Source organism: Hyperolius riggenbachi, chromosome 11 (genome assembly GCF_040937935.1).
Source record: "Hyperolius riggenbachi isolate aHypRig1 chromosome 11, aHypRig1.pri, whole genome shotgun sequence".
NCBI lineage: Eukaryota > Metazoa > Chordata > Amphibia > Anura > Hyperoliidae > Hyperolius > Hyperolius riggenbachi.
Genome location: NC_090656.1, coordinates 33,177,998 through 33,200,873, shown reverse-complemented (window position 1 = coordinate 33,200,873; position 22,876 = coordinate 33,177,998). Strand labels below are relative to the sequence as shown.

The 22,876-nt window shown below is 45.7% G+C and overlaps 1 protein-coding gene across 1 annotated transcript in view; it reads right to left on the bottom strand.

The window, feature by feature from the left end:
- Positions 1-1,792: 1,792 nt before the first annotated feature.
- LOC137539013 (lysine--tRNA ligase) overlaps positions 1,793-22,876 on the bottom strand; it is a 107,612-nt gene continuing 86,528 nt past the window's right edge. The window contains exons 7-11 of the mRNA XM_068261477.1: positions 16,527-16,612; positions 7,458-7,543; positions 4,340-4,466; positions 2,078-2,221; positions 1,793-1,992 (exon numbers count right to left, since the gene is read on the bottom strand). Coding sequence (XP_068117578.1) covers positions 1,909-1,992; positions 2,078-2,221; positions 4,340-4,466; positions 7,458-7,543; positions 16,527-16,612 — 527 coding nt within the window. The 3' untranslated portion in view covers positions 1,793-1,908. The remainder of the gene's footprint in view (positions 1,993-2,077; positions 2,222-4,339; positions 4,467-7,457; positions 7,544-16,526; positions 16,613-22,876) is intronic.

The window sequence follows — 22,876 nt, the reverse complement described above, 5'->3', positions numbered from 1 at the left end:
ACTTATACTCTAAACGCAGCCCTGCGTACAAGAAATTACAGAGACAAAAGGTAGTACTTACAATTAAGAAGCTTTCAGGACACCCGAGAACTTTGTTTTAGAATCCTAAGCAGGCGATTTCACCGACCTTGGCTGAAGAAGTCTCACGGTTCGAAATAAACCGTACGTCACAAAGACGTGAGCTCCAGTTGCGTTTGGCCACCTGCTTTTTGAAGGAAACGTAGTCCCGGTGGGCTTTCACCAGCTTTTTTTTTATCAGATTCGCCAGTCGCAAACGCGCTCCTAGGACTCACCTCTCTGTGACTATAGGTTTTCCGGTCCGAAGGACCAGATGTTAAAAGTAAATAAACTTACTCATGAGACATTCTTCGTTCAGTTGCCAAAACCTTAGAAATCTTTATTACTTGTACAAGGACTTTCTAACAGCCAGCATATAGAGTCTATCTCTAACACAGGCCCAGCATAGCAGTAGAAAGTAAGTTTTTTCCTGCATGCATTGGCCTTTTAAAGCCTAATTAATATGATAAAATATTCCTCCTTTTGGGCAGTTCTTTCTAGTAAAAGTCCAACCAGCATGTTCAGTTCGCCTTTGCAGGTGGGGTCACTTGACTCCTCTTTGTCCTGAAAATCAGCCTTTCAAGGAAGTCCCCTGTAACAATATTCTTGCTTTCGTTTTCCTTCAAAGACAAACCCACTTTCGTTTCTCTGAAATGATCTCATAGCCAAGTGGATATTTTTCCAGGATGAAATATCCAGTCTGAACTGCTTCTGCTCAAGGAATTCTTCGTGCTTGGTACAAAAGACACTGAAGGGGAAGGGAGGTGTTCTGGAATTTCACTGTGAAGGACAAAGGAGACTGTGCACAGTAAATGGTTCAAAAACATATATTCAGTGATATCGTAATAACTCCTTGGTTAACTTAAAGTGTCACTCTAACACAATAATCTAATCTTGTGCATGTGGACTATATAGTCACATAGGTTACACAGGATATACAGAATATACAGAGTATACATAAAGATTAACAGATTAATTATAAAATTCTTTCCACAGTACACAACCAATTCACTATATCATATTTTTTTTCGCTTCAGTGTCTCTAACAAGAATTGAATCTCTTTCCTTGAAGTTCTTGATGATCCTATAAATTGTTGATTTAGGTGCAATCTTCGTAGAAACAATATCCTTGCCCGTGAAGCCATCTTTATGCAACGCAATGATGGCTGCATGTGTTTCTTTGCTGGTCACCATGGTTAACAATGGAAGATCAATGATTTCAAGCATCACCCTCCTTTTAACATGTCAAGTCTGCCATTCTAACCCAATCAGCCTGACATAATGATCTCCAGCGTTATGCTCGTTAATATTCTCACCTGAGTTAACAAGACGATTACTTAAATGATCTCAGCAGGTCCTTCAATGAAATGCAGTGGAAAGGTTTTTTGGGGATTCAGTTAATTTTCATGGCAAAGAAGGCCTATGCAATTAATCTGAACACTCTTCATAACATTCTGGAGTATATGCAAATTGCTATTACACAAACTTAAGCACCAACTTTTCTAATTTCCAATATTTTTGACAGTCTCAAAACTTTTGCCAGGACTGTACATCGGTATTCAGTTGTAATGCGATTTTGACAAGTGTGATCCCGGCCTAAATCTCCCGCTTGGCGGCGCAAACAGCAGTAAGCATCCAAACAAACAAGGTTCCCACACCTTCCTGAACAATCCAGAAAGTAAAAAGAGGAAACAGACAGGTTTTCTTTCCCACAATCACAACACTCCTCTCACGGTCACAGTTTAAAGAATTTATTTTCAGTATAAAGCAGAAAATATCAGTAATGCGGGAGAGGAACAGAACCGCAGATAAGAACACAATGAACACCCTAAAATCTGTCACATGACAAGGTCACACGGACGTCCCCGAGGTCTGCCCAGGCGCGGAATCCTTCTTGTTATCATCTGGCTTCATTGCCGGGAACAGCAGCACCTCCTGCAAGGAAAGATGGGCCAGGATTACATATCTGGGGGAAAACAAGGCCCACCCAGTAGCAGCCTATACTCAGGATACCCTGTACCTTGATGTTGTTGGAGTCAGTCAGGAACATAGTCAGCCGGTCAATGCCCATCCCCCAGCCGGCTGTAGGGGGCAGCCCGTACTCCAGCGCAGTACAGAAGGTTTCATCGATGAACATGGCCTCGTCATCACCCGCTGCTTTGGCCTGCAGAGAACCCAAGAGAAGAGTGTGTCAGTGGTTTGTATTTTCAAGAGGAAAGCAGAAATAGCAGACGTCACGCTCATACAAGTCAGTCTAAATGACAGCTCTGGAGTAATAGACACTACAGTTATATCAGACATTGCTAGGAGATCACAGAGCCGTCATGTAACTATACATGCTCTACAAGACAATTTATCAGATACCCACTCATACAAGTTAGTCTGAATAGAAGTGACAGCTCTTGGTTAACACAGCCTATGGTTACATCAGACATTTCTAGTATACAGTACAAAGCGGTCACATGACTCTCTTGCTCTCTGCATTAGTGTCTGAATCGCTCTCCTGAAACAAGCATGCAGCTAATCCAGTCAGATTTCATCTAGAAACATCCGATCTGCATGCTTATTCAGGGTCTATGGCTAAAAGTATTAGAGGCAGAGGATCGGGGCAGGACAGCCAGGCAATTTGCATTGTTTAAAGGTACCCTGAAAAGACCTAAAAAATGCCATACTGCACTTACCTGGTGCTTCCTCCAGTTCCCCATAGTCCGTGAGGTCCCTCTACGTTCTCTGGGCTCCCTCTGTTCTCCATTAGCTGCGTGACTTGGCCGGGAGTCGTGCACAATTGGGCATGCGTGCCCATCACCCTCAATGCATGCGTGGTTCATTCCTTCAAGAACCGCATAACCCTTATGGCGACGCGCGCAAGTGAGACGGGTGCACACACGGACTGTGCCTGTGTGGTTGCGCATGACTCCCGGCTGGGTCGTGCAGCCAACAGAGCCACCAGCAGGAGAACAGAGGGAGCCCAGAGGACACAGAGGGACCTAAAGGACTATGGGGAGGCTTGGAGGAAGCCCCAGGTAAGTTCAGTATGGCATTTCTTAGGTCTGTTTAAAGAGAAACTCCGACCAAGAATTGAACTTTATCCCAATCAGTAGCTGATACCCACTTTTACATGAAAAATATAATGATTTTCACAAACAGACCATCAGGGGGCGCTGTATGACTGATTTTGTGCTGAAACCCCTCCCACAAGAGGCTCTGGTACCGTACGGTACTCTGGGCAAACTGCCACAATGTAACAATGACACACACAGGAAATGGCTGTTTATATGTCTGTTAAAGCCAGAACAGCTACATAATCTGCCCACAGTAACAATGTCACCATGTAATACATGTCAGAATGTGAATCTGGGAGAGGAAAGATTTTACAATGAGCAAACTCTGACTAAATCATGTATACATAATTATTGTAAAAATTAAGCACCTTTTTATATTAAATTATTTTCACTGGAGTTCCTCTTTAAGGTCACTTTAAAAAAGGAAACAAATCAGCCTCCAGATTCCTCTCACTTCAGATGCCCTTTAAGGAGGCAAATTTATATTCAGCATAGGTTTATTTGTTTATCCCGTGTAGTGCCTTACAAACTCCTAAGGCTACTTTCACAGTGGGACGTTGCGTTTTGATGTCGCAACGCAAACTAACAACGCAACGTCCCAAAAATGTCACAACGCAACTATATGCCCCGTTACCGTCGCATACAGTAGGCATACAGGCAATGAAAAGTATGCTTCCAGGTCATTACTGAGCATGTGCAAACAGTCCACCGCAGTTATTAACGTGTATAACGCACAGCATGCAGCACTTTCTAATAATGCTACACATTACACACAAACGCAACATGTGCACTGTGAATGTTGCACAGACTTAGTATTGCTGGGCGTTAGTCCGCGTTAAAAGTTTTTCTAACGTGCGACTTTAACGTCCCACTGTGAAAGAGGCCTAAAGGTTCTGGTTGTGCCTGAGCTCATTGTACACTCCTATGGAGTGAAGAAAATGATAGCATTACCGGATTATGACAGACTGCTGTACAAGCTGCTGTTTAGGACATTTAAAAATGCCAATTCTCAAACAAAAATTCTAATAAAAAAAACCCCAAAAAGTGAACATTTCTGATGCCGGTCACACTAGCAGCTCTTGAGAAGTACTGGAATCTTCCTGTGTACAGGAGGACTGGAGGAAAGTGCCCTCTGCAGGGATCTTTGTGAGATGCCCTAATGGACAATGCATCAGATTCTGGCCCACACATTCTGGCCCACACAAGTCAGCTGTAGTTACCTTGGCCTGATCTTCAAACAGCTCCCTCTGTCTGACGGGGTCGTTCAATTCTGTGTAGGCATTGCAGATCTCCTTCTTCATAACAAACAGCTCAAATCTCTCCGTCAGCCCTTTCTCCGTCCGATGCCTGGACAAGACAGCAGCACAAAGTTGTTATATTGAGGTCACATCAATATATAAATCATAGAAAAAAAGCACAAAGTCGAACAAAGCAGGAAGAGGAAGGAGTCACAGTCAACTCCTATTTGATCTCATAAACGTTATGGCGTCAATTCATCAAGCATTACCGCATTCAGTAAAGCTGAAAACAGCTGACTTAACAGAGCACTTAAAGAGAGTCTGTAACCTAAAAACTGCGTTTTCATGGAGACTTCAATCTTGTTAGGCATGAATGCCCCCTCCGTAACGCCGCATCCCTGCGGCTGAAATCTCAGCACACCCCCTTCAGCACCTCCCTTTCCTTAATAACTTATTTAATTTCCTAACTAGAGGCGATATGCCTGGATATGTTTTTTTTTTTTTCTTTAAATCTTAGTTAATTCCCCCCGAAATTCTGGGGGGAGATTTGGGCAGCGCTTCCACACAGAGTCAGAGCTTTGAGCAGTAGCTCTGCCTCTCCTTCGTCAATCTGCATGGATCTCCGTCTCTCCCCGCCCCTCTCAGTCTTCTTTCACTGAGAGGGGCGGGGAGAAGCAGACAGCAGCGCTGATTGACGCACATGGAGGCAGAGCTACAGCCCAAAGCTCTGCCTCCCTGGGCATCAAAATCCACGACCAGAAAAGTTGTGAATTTTTGACCTGTGGTTCTGGGTGGATTAATTGAGATTTCAGCCGCGGGATGCAGCATTTCAGAGGGGGCATTCATGCCTAACAAGATTGTAACATAAAAACTGCGTTTTCTGGAGGCTTCAGAGTCTCTTTAAGATAATGTCAATTCATCAAGACTGTTACCACATGGAAAGCAGAAATTACCGAGCAGTGACGTAAATTACCGACTTGTGTGGTAAACACCTCAACACGTCAGTAAATGTCAATTCATGAAGGTTACAGCATGCGGTAAAACACAGTAACTTGTTTCATCATTAGTGGCAGTTCTTCTCTGTCAGAAACAGTGCGGGACTCGCAGAACTCACAGAAGCAGAGACTGATTACCTATGACTGACAGGAACAGAGCCAATAGAAACAGCCCCTGTCTCCTGCAAGTCCGGATGATTGGATGCTGATAGGTGCTCAGGTGGAAAAAGCTTTTTTATCCACCGAGCAGAGAGAACAGAACAAAATAGGTTTCCCCTGGAGCCCTTCAGCCGTTTAACCATTTACTGTAGGTGGACATACACTGGTGGGATATGGCCCAACAGATAGCTCGCCCTCAGATCATTATCTGATCAGAGAGGGATCTTTCTTATCGAATCTCTCCACACACAGATTTTCAATAGCTTTTAGCTTGAAATCTATTAAAAATATGTGTACACCACCTGCTGGGTTCCCTGGTCTCCCAGTTTTCCCCCTCCCCAGGCTGTAAACAAGAACACACAACATTTGTAAAGCCCTTTTTCTCCCGTAGGACTCGCATAAGCATGGCTCAGACCAGTAATTGGTTGATTGGTATATTGTGGTAAAGGGGATGAATTCTACAAGTCCGCAAATGCCAGGCTAAACAGATGGCTTTTCAGTCTGGATTTGAATAATTTAATGGATGGGGCTGTCTTTACTGAGTGTAGTAAGGAATTCCAAAGGGTAGGGGCAGCATGACCAAGAGTAGGCAGTCCCACCTGTCCCGCCACACTTATATATCCCGCTGGGCTCTCCTTCCTGTCTCTTCTCGCCCAGGGTCCTGTATCATGTGATAAACACTAGAGGGTAGACCGAACACTACAGGCATCGAGGCACGTCCCTCACATGAGCACTACAGGGCCTCTAGTGTAAGACGTAATTGTGATGTGACACTGCCATATAGTTACAATTGTGCTAGCGCTTTAAAAAGCACTAGCGCTTCGGCGATTAGCGAGAATCACCCACTAATCGCGCTAGTGTGAATGGGCGCTAAAGCAATCTATAGGGACGCCTTCCCCAGAAAACGTCAGAAGTGAATAGCAAAATAAAAGCCTTTGACATGGGAGACCAGGGATTGAATCCTGGCCAGGGTCAGTACCTATTCTGTAAGGAGTTCAAGGAAAGACTCCCTAACACTGCAGGGTGCTCTCATTGAGTGCATCACAGTGACTGCAGCTCTTGAGCGCTTTGAGTCCGACAGGAGAAAAGCGCTATACAAAGGTTAGGATTATTATTATTCAGATTAAAAAAAACAAAAATGCTCACTGGTATCTGACACTACATATTCAAAAGTAAAGGTGCCCATTAACTGTTTAATTTTTTCACCAAATATGATTTTAATGATCGAATTGTATATAAAATGTGCCGTTTATGAAGGCAATCGATCAGGAATGATTCTTTGGTCGATTGCTAAATAAGATAAAATTGATCCAAAAGTTGGATTTTATGATCTAATTTGAAGAAAGAATCGTTCAGTAAATGTGAACAATCAATAATTACCTTCCGATTATTTTCAATCGTAAAAATCGCATGGAAAGATCGCACCTTAAAGAGACACTGAAGCGAGTCAAAATCCATGTTTTTAACTTTTATTAATGGTAAGCACTATAGCTAGTGCTAAAACGCCACATCCCTGCGGCAAAACGAGGGGTTTATAGCCCCCAAATCACAGGGCAAAATCCATGACTTGCTCGTGGATTTTGCTGCCCGGGGAGGCAGAGCTTTGAGCTGCAGCTCTGCCTCCATTCACGTCAGTCTGCCCGCGGATCTCCACCTCTCCCTGCCCCTCTCAGTGAAGGAAGACAGGGGGGCGGGGAGAGGCGGCGATCAGAGGGGATTGACGCGCAAAGAGGCAGAGCTACAGCCCTAAGCTCTGCCTCAAGCAGGAAGTGCTCCACGGATTTTGCACAGGGGATTTAGGGGGTATAAACCGCTCGTTTTGCCGCGGGGATGCGGTGGTTTAGCACTAGCTATAGTGCTTAATATTAATAAAAGTTAAAAACATGGATTTTGACTCGCTTCAGATTCTCTAAGGAAGATTAGGAACAGCGGCTTTATGCTCTTACCATTTGGACAGAGGGCTCATGATCTGCGGATGGTCACAGATATAAGTCGGGTTGATGCACGTTACTTCCAGGAATTCACCGACCAACTGCAACAAAACACATACAAATCAGACAAACGTTATATAACTAGCGGGCTTTATTTGGGGAAAGCTGAAGGTGTTTGTGCTTTATCCATTTAGATCAATACACACTGCAAACTTGTTGTGGGGGAAGGGGCAGCACATGTTCAGGCCATTCTGGTTAGGAAACCATTCACATAATTTAACCACTTAACCTCCCTGGCGGTCTATTAAAACCGCCAGAGGGCAGCGCAGCACTTAAATTTTTTTTATTTTTTTTAAATCATGTAGCTAGCCTAGCGCTAGCTACATGATAGCCGCTGTGCAGCGGCATCCCCCCCCTCCCCTTCCGATCGCCTCCAGCGATCAGAGCATACAGGAAATCCCGTTCAGAACGGGATTTCCTGTTTGGCTTCCCCCGTCGCCATGGTGACGATCGGGATGACGTCATGGCGTTGGAGGGCGTCACGATCCACCCCTTAGCACTGCCTGGCGGTGATTGGCCAGGCTGTGCAAGGGGTCTGGGGGGGGGGGCGCAGGGTGGAGCGGCGGCGATCGTGTACTACACGCAGCTAGCAAAGTGCTAGCTGCGTGTAACGACAACAAAAAATTTACAAATTTGCCCAAAATGGGCCTGAGAAAGCTCAGCTCGGACTTACCACCAGGGAGGTTAATGACATGCTGACTTATAAAAACGTCCTGCTAGAGCCTCTTAATGCAGGGGTCCCCAAACTTTTTTGACCCAAGGACCGCTTCAGCATCAGGCAATTTTTCCAAGGTGCAAGCGGGGGGGTTATTGCGTGGGGGGGGGGGGGGGCAATACATAAAGAAGTCCTTGCAACACCAGCCTTACCTGACCACTATCTTCATCACCCTCAGCACTTTGGAAAAGATGTCTTTGCACTGCACTGGGCCTGCTGCATAACCCACCAGCACAAGGTACATTTGGTGTGACAGGTGGTGTGAAGGGGGGGTACTGCTACTGCCTGGTCTTCCTTACCTACTGGCACAGTCATTTCCTACCCTCACTTTTACCCTCCCCCCCACATTCAGTTCACCTTCCCTCCTCCCTACACCCATTTTCCTCCTACACACACACACACACACACACACACACACACACACACACCTCCTCCCCACACTCCCTTTTACCCTTCCATTCTTCTTCCCACACTAGCTTCCAGCATCAGCTGGAGAGTCCCAGTCATCCTCACTGCTGCCAGCTGGTGTCCGTACAGACAGAAAGCATGCTGCATTACAAATAACAGACACTAGGTGGCAGCAGTAACAATGGCTGCAGACGGCTCTTCTATACTTCACGTGACACTTCTCTCTGCACTGTTATGACAGACTTCCGGCCCAGCTCAGAACAGGCTGCGGCCCAGGAGTTGGGGGCCCCTGTCTTAATGGCTCCAGAACGTTTTTATAAGTCAGATAGTGCTGCTGCCGCTGTGTGCACCCCCGCGTGTGCATTCCCGTGCACGTGCAAATAGTGGGGAAAAAAAAACCACTAAAGAAAAAACATACATCTTTATTTACAAATATATTGTCACCATACTTTGTACTAGGGACATAATTAAAATCTTGTGATAACCAGGACAAATAGGCAAATAAAATGTGTGGGTTTATGTACAGTAGCAGTGTTTATATTAAAACCATAGGGGATGAAATTGAAGAAATAGCGTATTTTTTCCTTGTATGTCCCTTTAACCTCCCCAGCGTTCAATTTCCCCAGGATTTCTGTGCAAACAGTGATAAAATTTATTTTTAAAACTTTTTTTTTCCTGTAACTTGCCAAAATGTGTCAAGCAAGGGTCTAGTATACAGTGCAGGAGAGTATTGATGTGTATGCACGTTTATACTGTTCACAGCATGTTTTTTTGAACGGACATTTCTGTCCATACCGCTGGGGAGGTTAAAATGCATAGAAAATAAAGTAATTACTGAAAACAAATCTCAACCCCAAAAAGCCCAATTTGTGGTGAAAACAAACAAGATATAGATCATTTCATTGTGATTAGTAGTGATTAAGCTACTGGCAAATGAAAGGGATGAGCACTGAAAGGTGAAAATCACTCTTGTCCGTTAGGGTAAAAACCGCTTTGGGGTGAAGTGGTTAAAGAGGAACTTCACTAAAACATAGTAGTGTAGGGTGGGGGGTGAGTACATACATGGAGAAAATAGCAGATGGATCAAGAAAGGAAGAAAAAACTATAGCACCAACCGCCATTATCTATAAACACACCTACTAACAATATGATAGGATAAAGAAAGGGTTGTGTAAATCTATCTATCTATCTATCTATCTATCTATCTATCTATCTATCTATCTATCTATCTACACAGTGATGTGAAAAACTATTTGCCCCCTTCCTGATTTCTTATTCTTTTGCATGTTTGTCACACTTAAATGTTTCTGCTCATCAAAAAACGTTAACTATTAGTCAAAGATAACATAATTGAACACAAAATGCAGTTTTAAATGATGGTTTTTATTATTTAGTGAGAAAAAAAAACTCCAAATCTACATGGCCCTGTGTGAAAAAAAGTGATTGCCCCCCTTGTTAAAAATAAACTGTGGTTTATCACACCTGAGTTCAATTTCTGTAGTCACCCCCAGGCCTGATTACTGCCACACCTGTTTCAATCAAGAAATCACTTAAATAGGAGCTATCTGACACAGAGAAGTAGACCAAAAGCACCTCAAAAGCTAGACATCATGCCAAGATCCAAAGAAATTCAAGAACAAATGAGAACAAAAGTAATTGAGATCTATCAGTCTGGTAAAGGTTATAAAGCCATTTCTAAAGCTTTGGGACTCCAGCGAACCACAGTGAGAGCCATTATCCACAAATGGCAAAAACATGGAACAGTGATGAACCTTCCCAGGAGTGGCCGGTCGACCAAAATTACCCCAAGAGCGCAGAGAAAACTCATCCGAGAGGCCACAAAAGACCCCAGGACAACATCTAAAGAACTGGAGGCCTCACTTGCCTCAATTAAGGTCAGTCTTCACGACTCCACCATAAGAAAGAGACTGTGCAAAAACGGCCTGCATGGCAGATATCCAAGGCGCAAACCACTTTTAAGCAAAAAGAACATTAAGGCTCGTCTCAATTTTGCTTAAAAAACATCTCAATGATTGGCAAGACTTTTGGGAAAATACCTTGTGGACCGACAAGACAAAAATTGAACTTTTTGGAAGGTGCGTGTCCCGTTACATCTGGCGTAGAAGTAACACAGCATTTCAGCAAAAGAACATCATACCAACAGTAAAATATGGTGGTGGTAGTGTGATGGTCTGGGGTTGTTTTGCTGCTTCAGGACCTGGAGGGCTTGCTGTGATAGATGGAACCATGAATTCTACTGTCTACCAAAAAATCCTGAAGGAGAATGTCCGGCCATCTGTTCGTCAACTCAAGCTGAAGCGATCTTGGGTGCTGCAGCAGGACAATGACCCAAAACACACCAGCAAATCCACCTCTGAATGGCTGAAGAAAAACAAAATAAAGACTTTGGAGTGGCCTAGTCAAAGTCCTGACCTGAATCCTATTGAGATGTTGTGGCATGACCTTAAAAAGGCAGTTCATGCTAGAAAACCCTCAAATAAAGCTGAATTACAACAATTCTGCAAAGATGAGTGGGCCAAAATTCCTACAGAGCGCTGTAAAAGACTCGTTGCACGTTATCGCAAACGCTTGATTGCAGTTATTGCTGCTAAGGGTGGCCCAACCAGTTATTAGGTTCAAGGGGCAATTTCTTTTTCACACAGGGCCATGTAGGTTTTGAGTTTTTTTTCTCACTAAATAATAAAAACCATCATTTAAAACTGCATTTTGTGTTCAATTATGTTATCTTTGACTAATAGCGAACGGTTTTTGATGAGCAGAAACATTTAAGTGTGACAAGCATGCAAAAGAATAAGAAATCAGGAAGGGTGCAAATAGTTTTTCACATCAATATATACAGGATCTTCTCAAAAAAATTAGCATATTGTGATAAAGTCCATTATTTTCGGTAATGTACTGATAAACATTAGACTTTCATATATTTTAGATTCAAACACACACAACTGAAGTAGTTCAAGCCTTTTATTGTTTTAATATTGATGATTTTGGCATACAGCTCATGAAAACCCAAAATTCCTATCTCAAAAAATTAGCATATTTCATCCGACCACTAAAAGAAAAGTGTTTTTAAAACAAAAAAAGTCAACCTTCAAATAATTATGTTCAGTTATGCACTCAATACTTGGTCGGGAATCCTTTTGCAGAAATGACTGCTACAATGTGGCGTGGCATGGAGGCAATCAGCCTGTGGCACTGCTCAGGTGTTATGGAGGCCCAGGATGCTTCGATAGCGGCCTTAAGCTCATCCAGAGTGTTGGGTCTTGCGTCTCTCAACTTTCTCTTCACAATATCCCACAGATTCTCTATGGGGTTCAGGTCAGGAGAGTTGGCAGGCCAATTGAGCACAGTAATACCATGGTCAGTAAACCATTTACCAGTGGTTTTGGCACTGTGAGCAGTTGCCAGGTCGTGCTGAAAAATGAAATCTTCATCCCCATAAAGCTTTTCAGCAGATGGAAACATGAACCCACTTTTAAAACCAGAAACAGCGGCAGAAGCGCCTGACCTGGACTATAGAGAAGCAGCACGGGACTGTTGCTCAGTGGTCCAAAGTACTTTTTTCAGATGAAAGCAACTTTTACATGTCATTCGGAAATCAAGGTGCCAGAGTCTGGAGGAAGACTGGGGAGAGGGAAATGCCAAAATGCCTGAAGTCCAGTGTCAAGTACCCACAGTCAGTGATGGTCTGGGGTGCCATGTCAGCTGCTGGTGTTGTTGGTCCACTGTGTTTTATCAAGGGCAGGGTCAATGCAGCTAGATATCAGGAGATTTTGGAGCACTTCATGCTTCCATCTGCTGAAAAGCTTTATGGAGATGAAGATTTAATTTTTCAGCACGACCTGGCACCTGCTCACAGTGCCAAAACCACTGGTAAATGGTTTACTGACCATGGTATTACTGTGCTCAATTGGCCTGCCAACTCTCCTGACCTGAACCCCATAGAGAATCTGTGGGATATTGTGAAGAGAAAGTTGAGAGACGCAAGACCCAACACTCTGGATGAGCTTAAGGCCGCTATCGAAGCATCCTGGGCCTCCATAACACCTGAGCAGTGCCACAGGCTGATTGCCTCCATGCCACGCCGCATTGAAGCAGTCATTTCTGCAAAAGGATTCCCGACCAAGTATTGAGTGCATAACTGAACATAATTATTTGAAGTTTGACTTTTTTTGTTTTAAAAACACTTTTCTTTTAGTGGTCGGATGAAATATGCTAATTTTTTGAGATAGGAAATTTGGGTTTTCATGAGCTGTATGCCAAAATCATCAATATTAAAACAATAAAAGGCTTGAACGACTTCAGTTGTGTGTATTTGAATCTAAAATATATGAAAGTCTAATGTTTACCAGTACATTACCGAAAATAATGAACTTTATCACAATATGCTAATTTTTTGAGAAGATCCTGTATATACACACATATACACACACCACTAGCTAAAGTGCTAGTGCCAACATAGATCAGTGTTCTCCCCAGGCTCTTTTAGCCGTGTGCTCCACCCGGCTAGTTTTGGTGAGCACCCGGCTGTCATTGGCTCACCTCCTCCTATGCTGGCAGCAAAGTTGCTCACAGAAGCCACCCAGCTGCAAAAAAATTCTGGGGAGAACACTGTAGATAATGAGTGTCAAATATCAAGCACACACAAAAAAAGTGCAAAAATAAGTATCAAATCACGTAAATGCATAGACAACCTGCTGTGCCAAATACCGTATATACTCGAGTATAAGCAGAGTTTTTTGGTCCAAAAAAAGTGTCCTAAAAGTGGGGGTCTTGACCTTTACTCGAGTCACTTACCCCCCACTATGAACAAATATAAAATAAAGTGTCCCCCGTCTCCACCAGAGCAGTGTGGCCGCCGCGGATTTGCATACAAAAGTGACAGCTTTAAAGGTGCCGTCTCCCGCTGTGTGCGGTGTCCCCCGCCAGAGCAGCATGGCTGCCGCGGAATTACATACAGCACAAAGCTTTGTGCTGGCTCCCGCTGTGTGTGGTGTCCCCCGCCAGAGCAGCATGGCCGCCGCGGAATTACATACAGCACAAAGCGTTGTGCTCTCTCCCGCTGTGTGTGGTGTCCCCCGCCAGAGCAGCATGGCTGCCGCGGAATTACATACAGCACAAAGCTTGCGCTGTCTCCCGCTGTCTGCTTTGTCCCCCGTTCCGACAGAGTGGTGCGCGTGGCATATTTACCAGTGACGATGCACGGGTCCGCCACCTTCCGAGTGTCCTCGCCGGCATATATGTCTTCTCACGCTCTCCAATCCAAGCTGCCCGCCAGGAAACATCTGTAATTGGTCAGTTGTGCTGTATGTAAATTCGTGGAGGCTGCGTTGCTCTGGTGGGGGACACGACACACAGCGGGAGACAGCACAAAGCTGTCACTTTTGTATGCAAATTCACTGCATGGATCAGTAGATATGCCACGCTGCTCTGGTGGGGGACACAGGGTAAAGCACACATAAGGAGACAGCACAAAGCTGTAGCTTTGTATGCAAATCCACAACACACTGCTATCACTTTGAAAGCAGCCCACAGCCATCACTATAGGTCCTCCTCAAGTCAAACCACTGTATGCACAAGATACCTATGCTGCAGTGCAAACATCAGGCCTGCAATTGTTGGGACTTCAGGGTGTGTTGCTGCCTCCAGCCCTTATGAGGTTTGCTTATTGTAACAATCTGTAGGCTCTGATAGTTACTCTGCACAAAGGTTGTGTGTGTTTGGAAAGTGTTCTATTGTGAGGCAATAGAGGATAGGTAACTACCTGCTGATGCTGCTTTAAACCACACTGATTTGCAAAAGTATTAATCTTTTGCTGACATGGGATAGGTTCATCTTTTGCCACCAATGCAACCCCTGACCTCGGCTTATACTCGAATCAATCTTTTTCCCAGTTTGGCTTATACTCGAGTATATACAGTACTCATACGTATGAGTAAATGAGCAGTCTATAAGGTGTGCAAAGATCGTGCATAGATGAGAGGATACTTAGCCCAGTAGGCATTGGCCACGCCTCCTCTAATGAAAAAGGGCGACTCTTGCAAAACTAGTGGGGTCTGTCAGGGAGTCCTCCGTCCATCTTTGCCAGCAAGCCATTGTCCTTGCTTTATCTTGCATATCAAACTGGGCTAAGAATCCTCTGATCTATGCACACCGTAAAGGCTGCTCCTTTAGCAGTAGTATTTTTGTGCACAGCAGGTTTTGTATGCATATTTATGCGATTTGATGCTAATTATTTGCAGGTTTTTTTTTTTGTTTTGTTTTTTTTTTGACGCTTATTATCTATGTACAGTATATAGGCACTAGCACATAAGCCGATATTGCACAAGCGCTATTATTACTGACCCGCGTTCATTCACCCAGGGGCTCAATTTTTGTATCTCTGGTGTGGTTTATATCCTAGAACTATGGGCATTCATATTGACTGAGCTTATATTGTGTTTGACAAGGAGTTTACAGGGTATTTTATGTATTTTTTAATACCATTCTACTATAATTATACACTGACCTATTATGGTTTGTATTGAATTAACCCTCCTGGCGGTTAATTAATTCTGCCAAATAGGCAGAAATACATTTATTTATTTATTTAGTTTCATGTAAAGCTACCAGAGTGGTAGCTACATGAAACAACACTAGAGGGCGCATGTGTCCCTCTAGTGCGATCGTCGCCGGCATCAATAGCAAACAGGGGAAAGCGTATATAACGCGTTCCCGTTTGCCTTTTTCTGTCGCCATGGCGATGATCGGAATGACGTCATGGACGTCAGACGCCTCCGATCCAGTCCTTAGCGCTGCCCGAAAGTCATTGGTCCGGGCAGCACAGGGCTCTGGCGGGCGGACCCTCTTCCGCCGCTGCGAGCGGGAGATCAAGCTGTACGTGTGGCTAGCAAAGTGCTAGCTGCGCGTACAGCACTTTAAATGGGGCGAATCGCCCCACCAGGGGCTGAAATATCCTCCTGTGCGGCATAGCCTGAGCTCAGCTCGGGCTTACCGCCAGGAAGGTTAAGATAGTTTATATATATATTTTTCAAAATTTATATTTCAAGTGGTGTTTTTTTTTTCTATTCTTTGCCATGTAAAAACAAAATTTTAATTTTCAGAATCTGACTACTGGCAATAAAAGAGCAACGCATCACTTGTTGCTGGGCAGACTTCCCAGTTTCCTGGATTTCAGATGCTGCTACATGATGTCTCCAAGAGGCAACCAAGAAAAAAGTAACACAAAATCATAAAAAAAAAACCCAGCACGACACTGTTGGGAAGAGCAACCAAAACATGGTGCCAACAAACCAAGGAAGGTGATAATGCTCCACCCCATTTTTGTTCACTATGTCTGCTTTGTTATGGGAGTGAATGCCACACCCCTCTGTGTCCATGCCTACAGACACAGCATCTATGTCCTACATCTTAGCTCCGCCCCCACACCCTCTTAGGTCTTTCCCGAATCCTAGCATGTGGTGATTTTCACTGCAAACTCCTCCCATCCTCATCCCAAACACCACACAATTTTTTAATATGTGCCTAACAGCTACACATTTGCTGGTATATGTAAATAATAATCCAACTGCCTGCCCTGCTTATGTGGTTTCCACATTAGAAGTACTCCATTCTGCAATGGAACTGCTGTGTCCCGTAAGTGGCTGTCAGCACCGCGGGGGAGGGGGGGGCGGAGCCGTGTCCCGTAAGTGGCTGTCAGCACCATGGCTGTCCGCCGCGGAGCCGTGTCCCATAAGTGGCTGTCAGCACCACAGGGGTGGAGCTGTGTCCCATAAGTGGCTGTCAGCACCATGGGGGCGGAGCTGTGTCCCATAAGTGGCTGTCAGCACAGCGGGGGCAGTGCTGTGTCCTGTAAGTGCCTGTCAGCACAGTGGGACCAGTACCTTGTCCAGAAGTCTTGCTGTGGTCCTGGGAGGGGGACACTCCACTTCTTTTTCTACACAGAGGTCATCCAGCAACTTGCGGGTCTCTGAATCACACAACAGAACACAACGTGGTCAATTATCAGTAACAGAAAAGGTCCTTAATCTTACACACTCCTAGGATTCTGGTTCACCATGAGCTTGCTGGGTAGTCTATAACTCTGAGTGTTTAGAGTCCTACCACACAGAGCCATATCAATCCATGCCATACACTGATGAGGATTAACCGATCCGAAACAGTCTGTTTGCATGTTGGATTATTGTGGCTCTTTTTATTAACAAGCTGACTCATTGCATTCCAGCTGTTCTGGAGGTGTGGTTATCTTACAGGGACAACAAAGGGATGATTTGCATATTCAGCAGTGATGCATCATGGGAGATATAATTTGCTCACTCCAACCTGAATTATCGCAAACACCTTCTGTTTTAAAGGACCACTTTCGCAAAAAATTATAAAATGTTAAATACATGTAAAGATATACAAATAAGAAGTATGTTCCTTCCAGAGAAAAATGAGCCATAAATTACTTTTCTCCTATGTTGCCGTTACTGTCGCTGTAGTAGAAATCTGACAAAACCGACAGGTTTTGAACTAGTCCATCTCTTCATGGGGGATTCTCAGCAAGGCTTTTATTCTTTATAATTATATGTAGTCAGGGGGTATATGTGTCCCCAGTATATGTAGCCAGGGGTATATGTGCCCAGTATATGTAGCCAGGGGTATATGTGCCCAGTATATGTAGCCAGGGGTATATGTGCCCAGTATATGTAGCCAGGGGTATATGTGCCCAGTATATGTAGCCAGGGGTATATGTGCCCAGTATATGTAGTCAGGGGGTATATGTGCCCAGTATATGTAGTCAGGGGGTATATGTGCCCAGTATATGTAGCCAGGGGGTATATGTGCCCAGTATATGTAGCCAGGGGGTATATGTGCCCAGTATATGTAGCCAGGGGGTATATGTGCCCAGTATATGTAGCCAGGGGGTATATGTGCCCAGTATATGTAGCCAGGGGGTATATGTGCCCAGTATATGTAGCCAGGGGGTATATGTGCCCAGTATATGTAGCCAGGGGGTATATGTGCCCAGTATATGTAGCCAGGGGGTATATGTGCCCAGTATATGTAGTCAGGGGGTATATGTGCCCAGTATATGTAGCCAGGGGTATATGTGCCCAGTATATGTAGCCAGGGGTATATGTGCCCAGTATATATGTAGTCAGGGGGTATATGTGCCCAGTATATATGTAGTCAGGGGGTATATGTGCCCAGTATATATGTAGTCAGGGGGTATATGTGCCCAGTATATATGTAGTCAGGGGGTATATGTGCCCAGTATATATGTAGTCAGGGGGTATATGTGCCCAGTATATATGTAGTCAGGGGGTATATGTGCCCAGTATATATGTAGTCAGGGGGTATATGTGCCCAGTATATATGTAGTCAGGGGGTATATGTGCCCAGTATATATGTAGTCAGGGGGTATATGTGCCCAGTATATATGTAGTCAGGGGGTATATGTGCCCAGTATATATGTAGTCAGGGGGTATATGTGCCCAGTATATATGTAGTCAGGGGGTATATGTGCCCAGTATATATGTAGTCAGGGGGTATATGTGCCCAGTATATATGTAGTCAGGGGGTATATGTGCCCAGTATATATGTAGTCAGGGGGTATATGTGCCCAGTATATATGTAGTCAGGGGGTATATGTGCCCAGTATATATGTAGTCAGGGGGTATATGTGCCCAGTATATATGTAGTCAGGGGGTATATGTGCCCAGTATATATGTAGTCAGGGGGTATATGTGCCCAGTATATATGTAGTCAGGGGGTATATGTGCCCAGTATATATGTAGTCAGGGGGTATATGTGCCCAGTATATATGTAGTCAGGGGGTATATGTGCGCAGTATATATGTAGTCAGGGGTATACTGTATGTCCCAGAATAGGTAGCCAGGTGTCCCCCCAGCAGGAGGGGAGCAGCGCAGAGAAGACGGAGAGCTGTGAGCAGCGGTGGAGAAGAAGGGGGGCCATCTCCCCCCCCCCCTTCCCTCACCTTAGGGCTCTCCATCCCTCGCTCTCCCCTCCAGTAGTAATGTGCGGGCAGCCGGCAGTGGGCGGGACTTACCTCTCCTCGTTCCGGCGCAGGCACTCCACTGCCACAAGTCTGGTCCAGACCAGAGCAGCGGCACGCAGATCCGGCGCCGGAACGAGGAGAGGTAAGTCCCGCCCACTGCCGGCTGCCCGCACATTACTACAGGAGGGGAGAGCGAGGGAAGGAGAGCCCCAAGGTGAGGGAAAGGGGGGGGGGGGGGGGGGAGATGGCCCCCTTTCTCCACCGCTGCTCACAGCTCTCCTTCCAATGCGCTGCTCCATCCACACATGCCAGCTTGGACAACGTCCACCCTCGGGAAATAGTAAGTGGACGCCGTCCACGCCCCATTCGACCCCTGGAGCAAACCAATCTTTTCCTAAAATCGATCAGGCCTACTATCCACTGCACTTTTTGTCATACCCCTTGTACATTATTAGACCTTATCGATTTAAAGGACTTACGAGGCAAAAAACAAAAAAAGTTAAATGCCTATTGTGTTTTATCATTGCTGGGGGACGCCATCCGATACACACCGCCCCCCCCCCCCAACCCCCCCCCTTTTACTTGCAGGATCAGTCAGTCAGTCGGTAGGGACCACTGGCCCATACCAGTGGTGGTGGCAGATATACCCTGAAATAGTGTGTAAAGTGTATTTCCGTAACCCACAGGCTCCCTTCTGGTTTGTCTGCGGCCAATTCCCAACGGTTTCTGCGCATTGACTGCGACCACAGTTTGCACGATCTGTGCGCTGGAACAGTTTGGAAGGCATTTCGCATTCCAGCCACCAGGGCTCCTGTGACAGTGTTTGGCAGTGGTTGGGATCTGTGCTGTGCTGAAACTATCTAAGATAGCGCTAGCGCTATCAAGAAACGAACTAATTTGTTGGTGTAGCTGGAATGCAATATATTTTTTATATATACAGAGACTGTGTAGCCAGTACCCCTCCCCAAAAGTTTTATTTTATTTGGCATGGAAATGTCCGGGAGCTACAAGAACATGTGCCTGGCGGACCTGCAAAATCTTTGCCAAGCGAGAGGCATTGACGCCGGCCGCAAGAAACAACAGGACCTGGTAACGGACTTGTACAGATGGGATATCCCGCAACTGCGGGAGCTGGATGTGTCCGCTGAAGTGGATACCAGCCCATCTGACTCACGTCGAGGGGAACCAGAGACTGAAGAACCTGAACGTACAGAGGTTGAGCAACCTGCGGGCAATGCGCCAACAGTTACGCAGGAGACTGTCAGTGTGGACCCCAATCTCAGAGTTCCTTAAAGTACTCGCCCGGAACCGGCTGGTACTGGAATGTCTATTTGTGCTGACCCGGTAATGCAGCAGGCATTACGGAAGCTGATGGACACTGACCTGGAAAAGTACATGGAAGCCCGTGAGGAGCGGGAACGCCAATCTGCAGAAGCCCGTGAGGAGCGGGAACGCCAAGTTACGGCACGGGAGCTCCAACGACAGCATGAGCTAAACATGGCAAAAGTGCAACAGGCCAACCAGAGTTCGCCGCCCAGCCTCCCTGCTGAAGGAGCTGCACCACCCGTAAGTGCAAAATTTAAATTTGCTAATATTGAGAAAGACATAGACATTGACTTGTTTTTGCGATCTTTTGAAAAAGCATGCCGTCAGTATTGGCTGTCCCAAGACCAGTGGGCCAGACATCTGACACCTTTGCTGCGCTACAAAGCGCTTGATGCTTTCGCAGAGTTACCTGCGGAAAAAGATAATGATTATGCCACTATAAAGGACGCTATCATTACCAAATACCAGCTGACGCCAGAAGCCTATTGCAAAAAGTTCAGGTCCTGGCAGAAAAAAAAATCTTCTGACTCTTATCGAGATATGGCCAGCAGCCTGCTCACCACTCTCCGCCAGTGGACTCTAGGCCTCACCAAAGGGTCTTATGGTGTCCTGGAAGACTTGATAGTCCTAGAACAGTTTCTGAACATTTGCCCTGCTGATGTACGACAGTTTGTGATGGAGCGCAAGCCTGCGTCAGCAACTGTCGCTGCAGACCTCGCTGAAACCTTTACAACTACCTGGGTGTCTGATACACGCAGAACTGCACCATCCAGCTGGAGAGGAGGTCCGCCCAATACTCTGGCAGACTCTCCTGCCCCTGTGAGCCGCCCGTCACAAAGGCCACCCAGCGCAGCTGCTGCCCCCAGGCCTGCAGCACCTGAGGGGGTCACCTGTCACTACTGCCATAAGACGGGACACATGAAGTTCACCTGTCTGGAGCGGAGGCAGACCACCCCAACACCTGCACCTCACCCGCGGCAGACACCACCCGCCAGTGTACCCCAACCAGGAGCAGGACTATGTGAAAGGTTCAACGGGTCGCTGAAGCAAATGCTGACCACGTTTGTTGAGTCGCAAGGTGGGGACTGGAAACGATACCTGCCTCCATGGGCGTCCGCAGAAAATTTTCCAGCGGGGGCAAAAAGTGGGGAGCAAAAAGCGGGGCGATCTGGGTTGGTGTTGTGTAGCGCGCCAAAAAATGGAGCTACGTCACCCGAAAAATGGGTGTGGTCATGAACCAGAATGTGGGTGTGGTCGTGGGTGGAGACAAGTTTACATGAACTAAGCAATGGTGGGACATTAGATTAGGACAGTGGTGGCGAACCTTTTGGAGGTAGAGTGTCCAAACTGCAGAGTCACTTTACTATCACAAAGTGCCAACAGCAATTTAAACTAAATTCAAACATTTTAACTCATACATGAACATTATGGAAAATTAAGTTGAAAATAAACTGTGAAGATAAACAATTTCATCCAACGTACTCCTGAAAAAAATATTCATTTTTTTTTTTGGAACTTCCCAGTTTCATTTTCTGTTTTAAAAAGCGGAAAAAGTAGGTTTAATGCAATTGTCTCATATGATGATGATTCAGCTCTTTCCATAGTCTCGCAGTTAGCAATCATGTGACCCCCAACAAGACAAATTCAGCAATCATGAGGCCCCCCCCCATCAAGACAATTTCAGCAATCATGAGGCCCCCAACATGACCAACTCAGCAATCATGAGGCCCCCAACAAGACAAATTCAGCAATCATGAGGCCCCCAACAAGACAAATTCAGCGATCTTGAGGCCCCCAACAAATCATGAGGCCCCCAACAAGACAAAGTCAGTAACCATGAGGCCCACAACAAGACAAATTCAGCAGTCATGAGGCACATAAATAGACAGCTTTTCACATAAATAGGCAGAATGCCCCCTTAATATGTAGACACCTCTCACCTGGCAGCAGTTCCCCAAAATAGACTCAATCTGACAGCAGTGGTTCCCCAAAAATAGGTAGCCCCAGGTCTATAGGTGTCCCCAGATTAGGTGGCCAGCGGTATAGATGTCCCCAGAACTGGTAGCCAGGGGTATATGTGCCCAGTATATGTAGTCAGGGGTATATGTGCCCAGTATATGTAGTCAGGGGTATATGTGCCCAGTATATGTAGGCAGGGGTATATGTGCCCAGTATATGTAGGCAGGGGTATATGTGCCCAGTATATGTAGGCAGGGGTATATGTGCCCAGTATATGTAGGCAGGGGTATATGTCCCCAGTATATGTAGGCAGGGGTATATGTCCCAGTATATGTAGGCAGGGGGTAGATGTCCCAGTATATGTAGGCAGGGGGTAGATGTCCCAGTATATGTAGGCAGGGGGTAGATGTCCCAGTATATGTAGGCAGGGGGTAGATGTCCCAGTATATGTAGGCAGGGGGTAGATGTCCCAGTATATGTAGGCAGGGGGTAGATGTCCCAGTATATGTAGGCAGGGGGTAGATGTCCCAGTATATGTAGGCAGGGGGTAGATGTCCCAGTATATGTAGGCAGGGGGTAGATGTCCCAGTATATGTAGGCAGGGGGTAGATGTCCCAGTATATGTAGGCAGGGGGTAGATGTCCCAGTATATGTAGGCAGGGGGTAGATGTCCCAGTATATGTAGGCAGGGGGTAGATGTCCCAGTATATGTAGGCAGGGGGTAGATGTCCCAGTATATGTAGGCAGGGGGTAGATGTCCCAGTATATGTAGGCAGGGGGTAGATGTCCCAGTATATGTAGGCAGGGGGTAGATGTCCCAGTATATGTAGGCAGGGGGTAGATGTCCCAGTATATGTAGGCAGGGGGTAGATGTCCCAGTATATGTAGGCAGGGGGTAGATGTCCCAGTATATGTAGGCAGGGGGTAGATGTCCCAGTATATGTA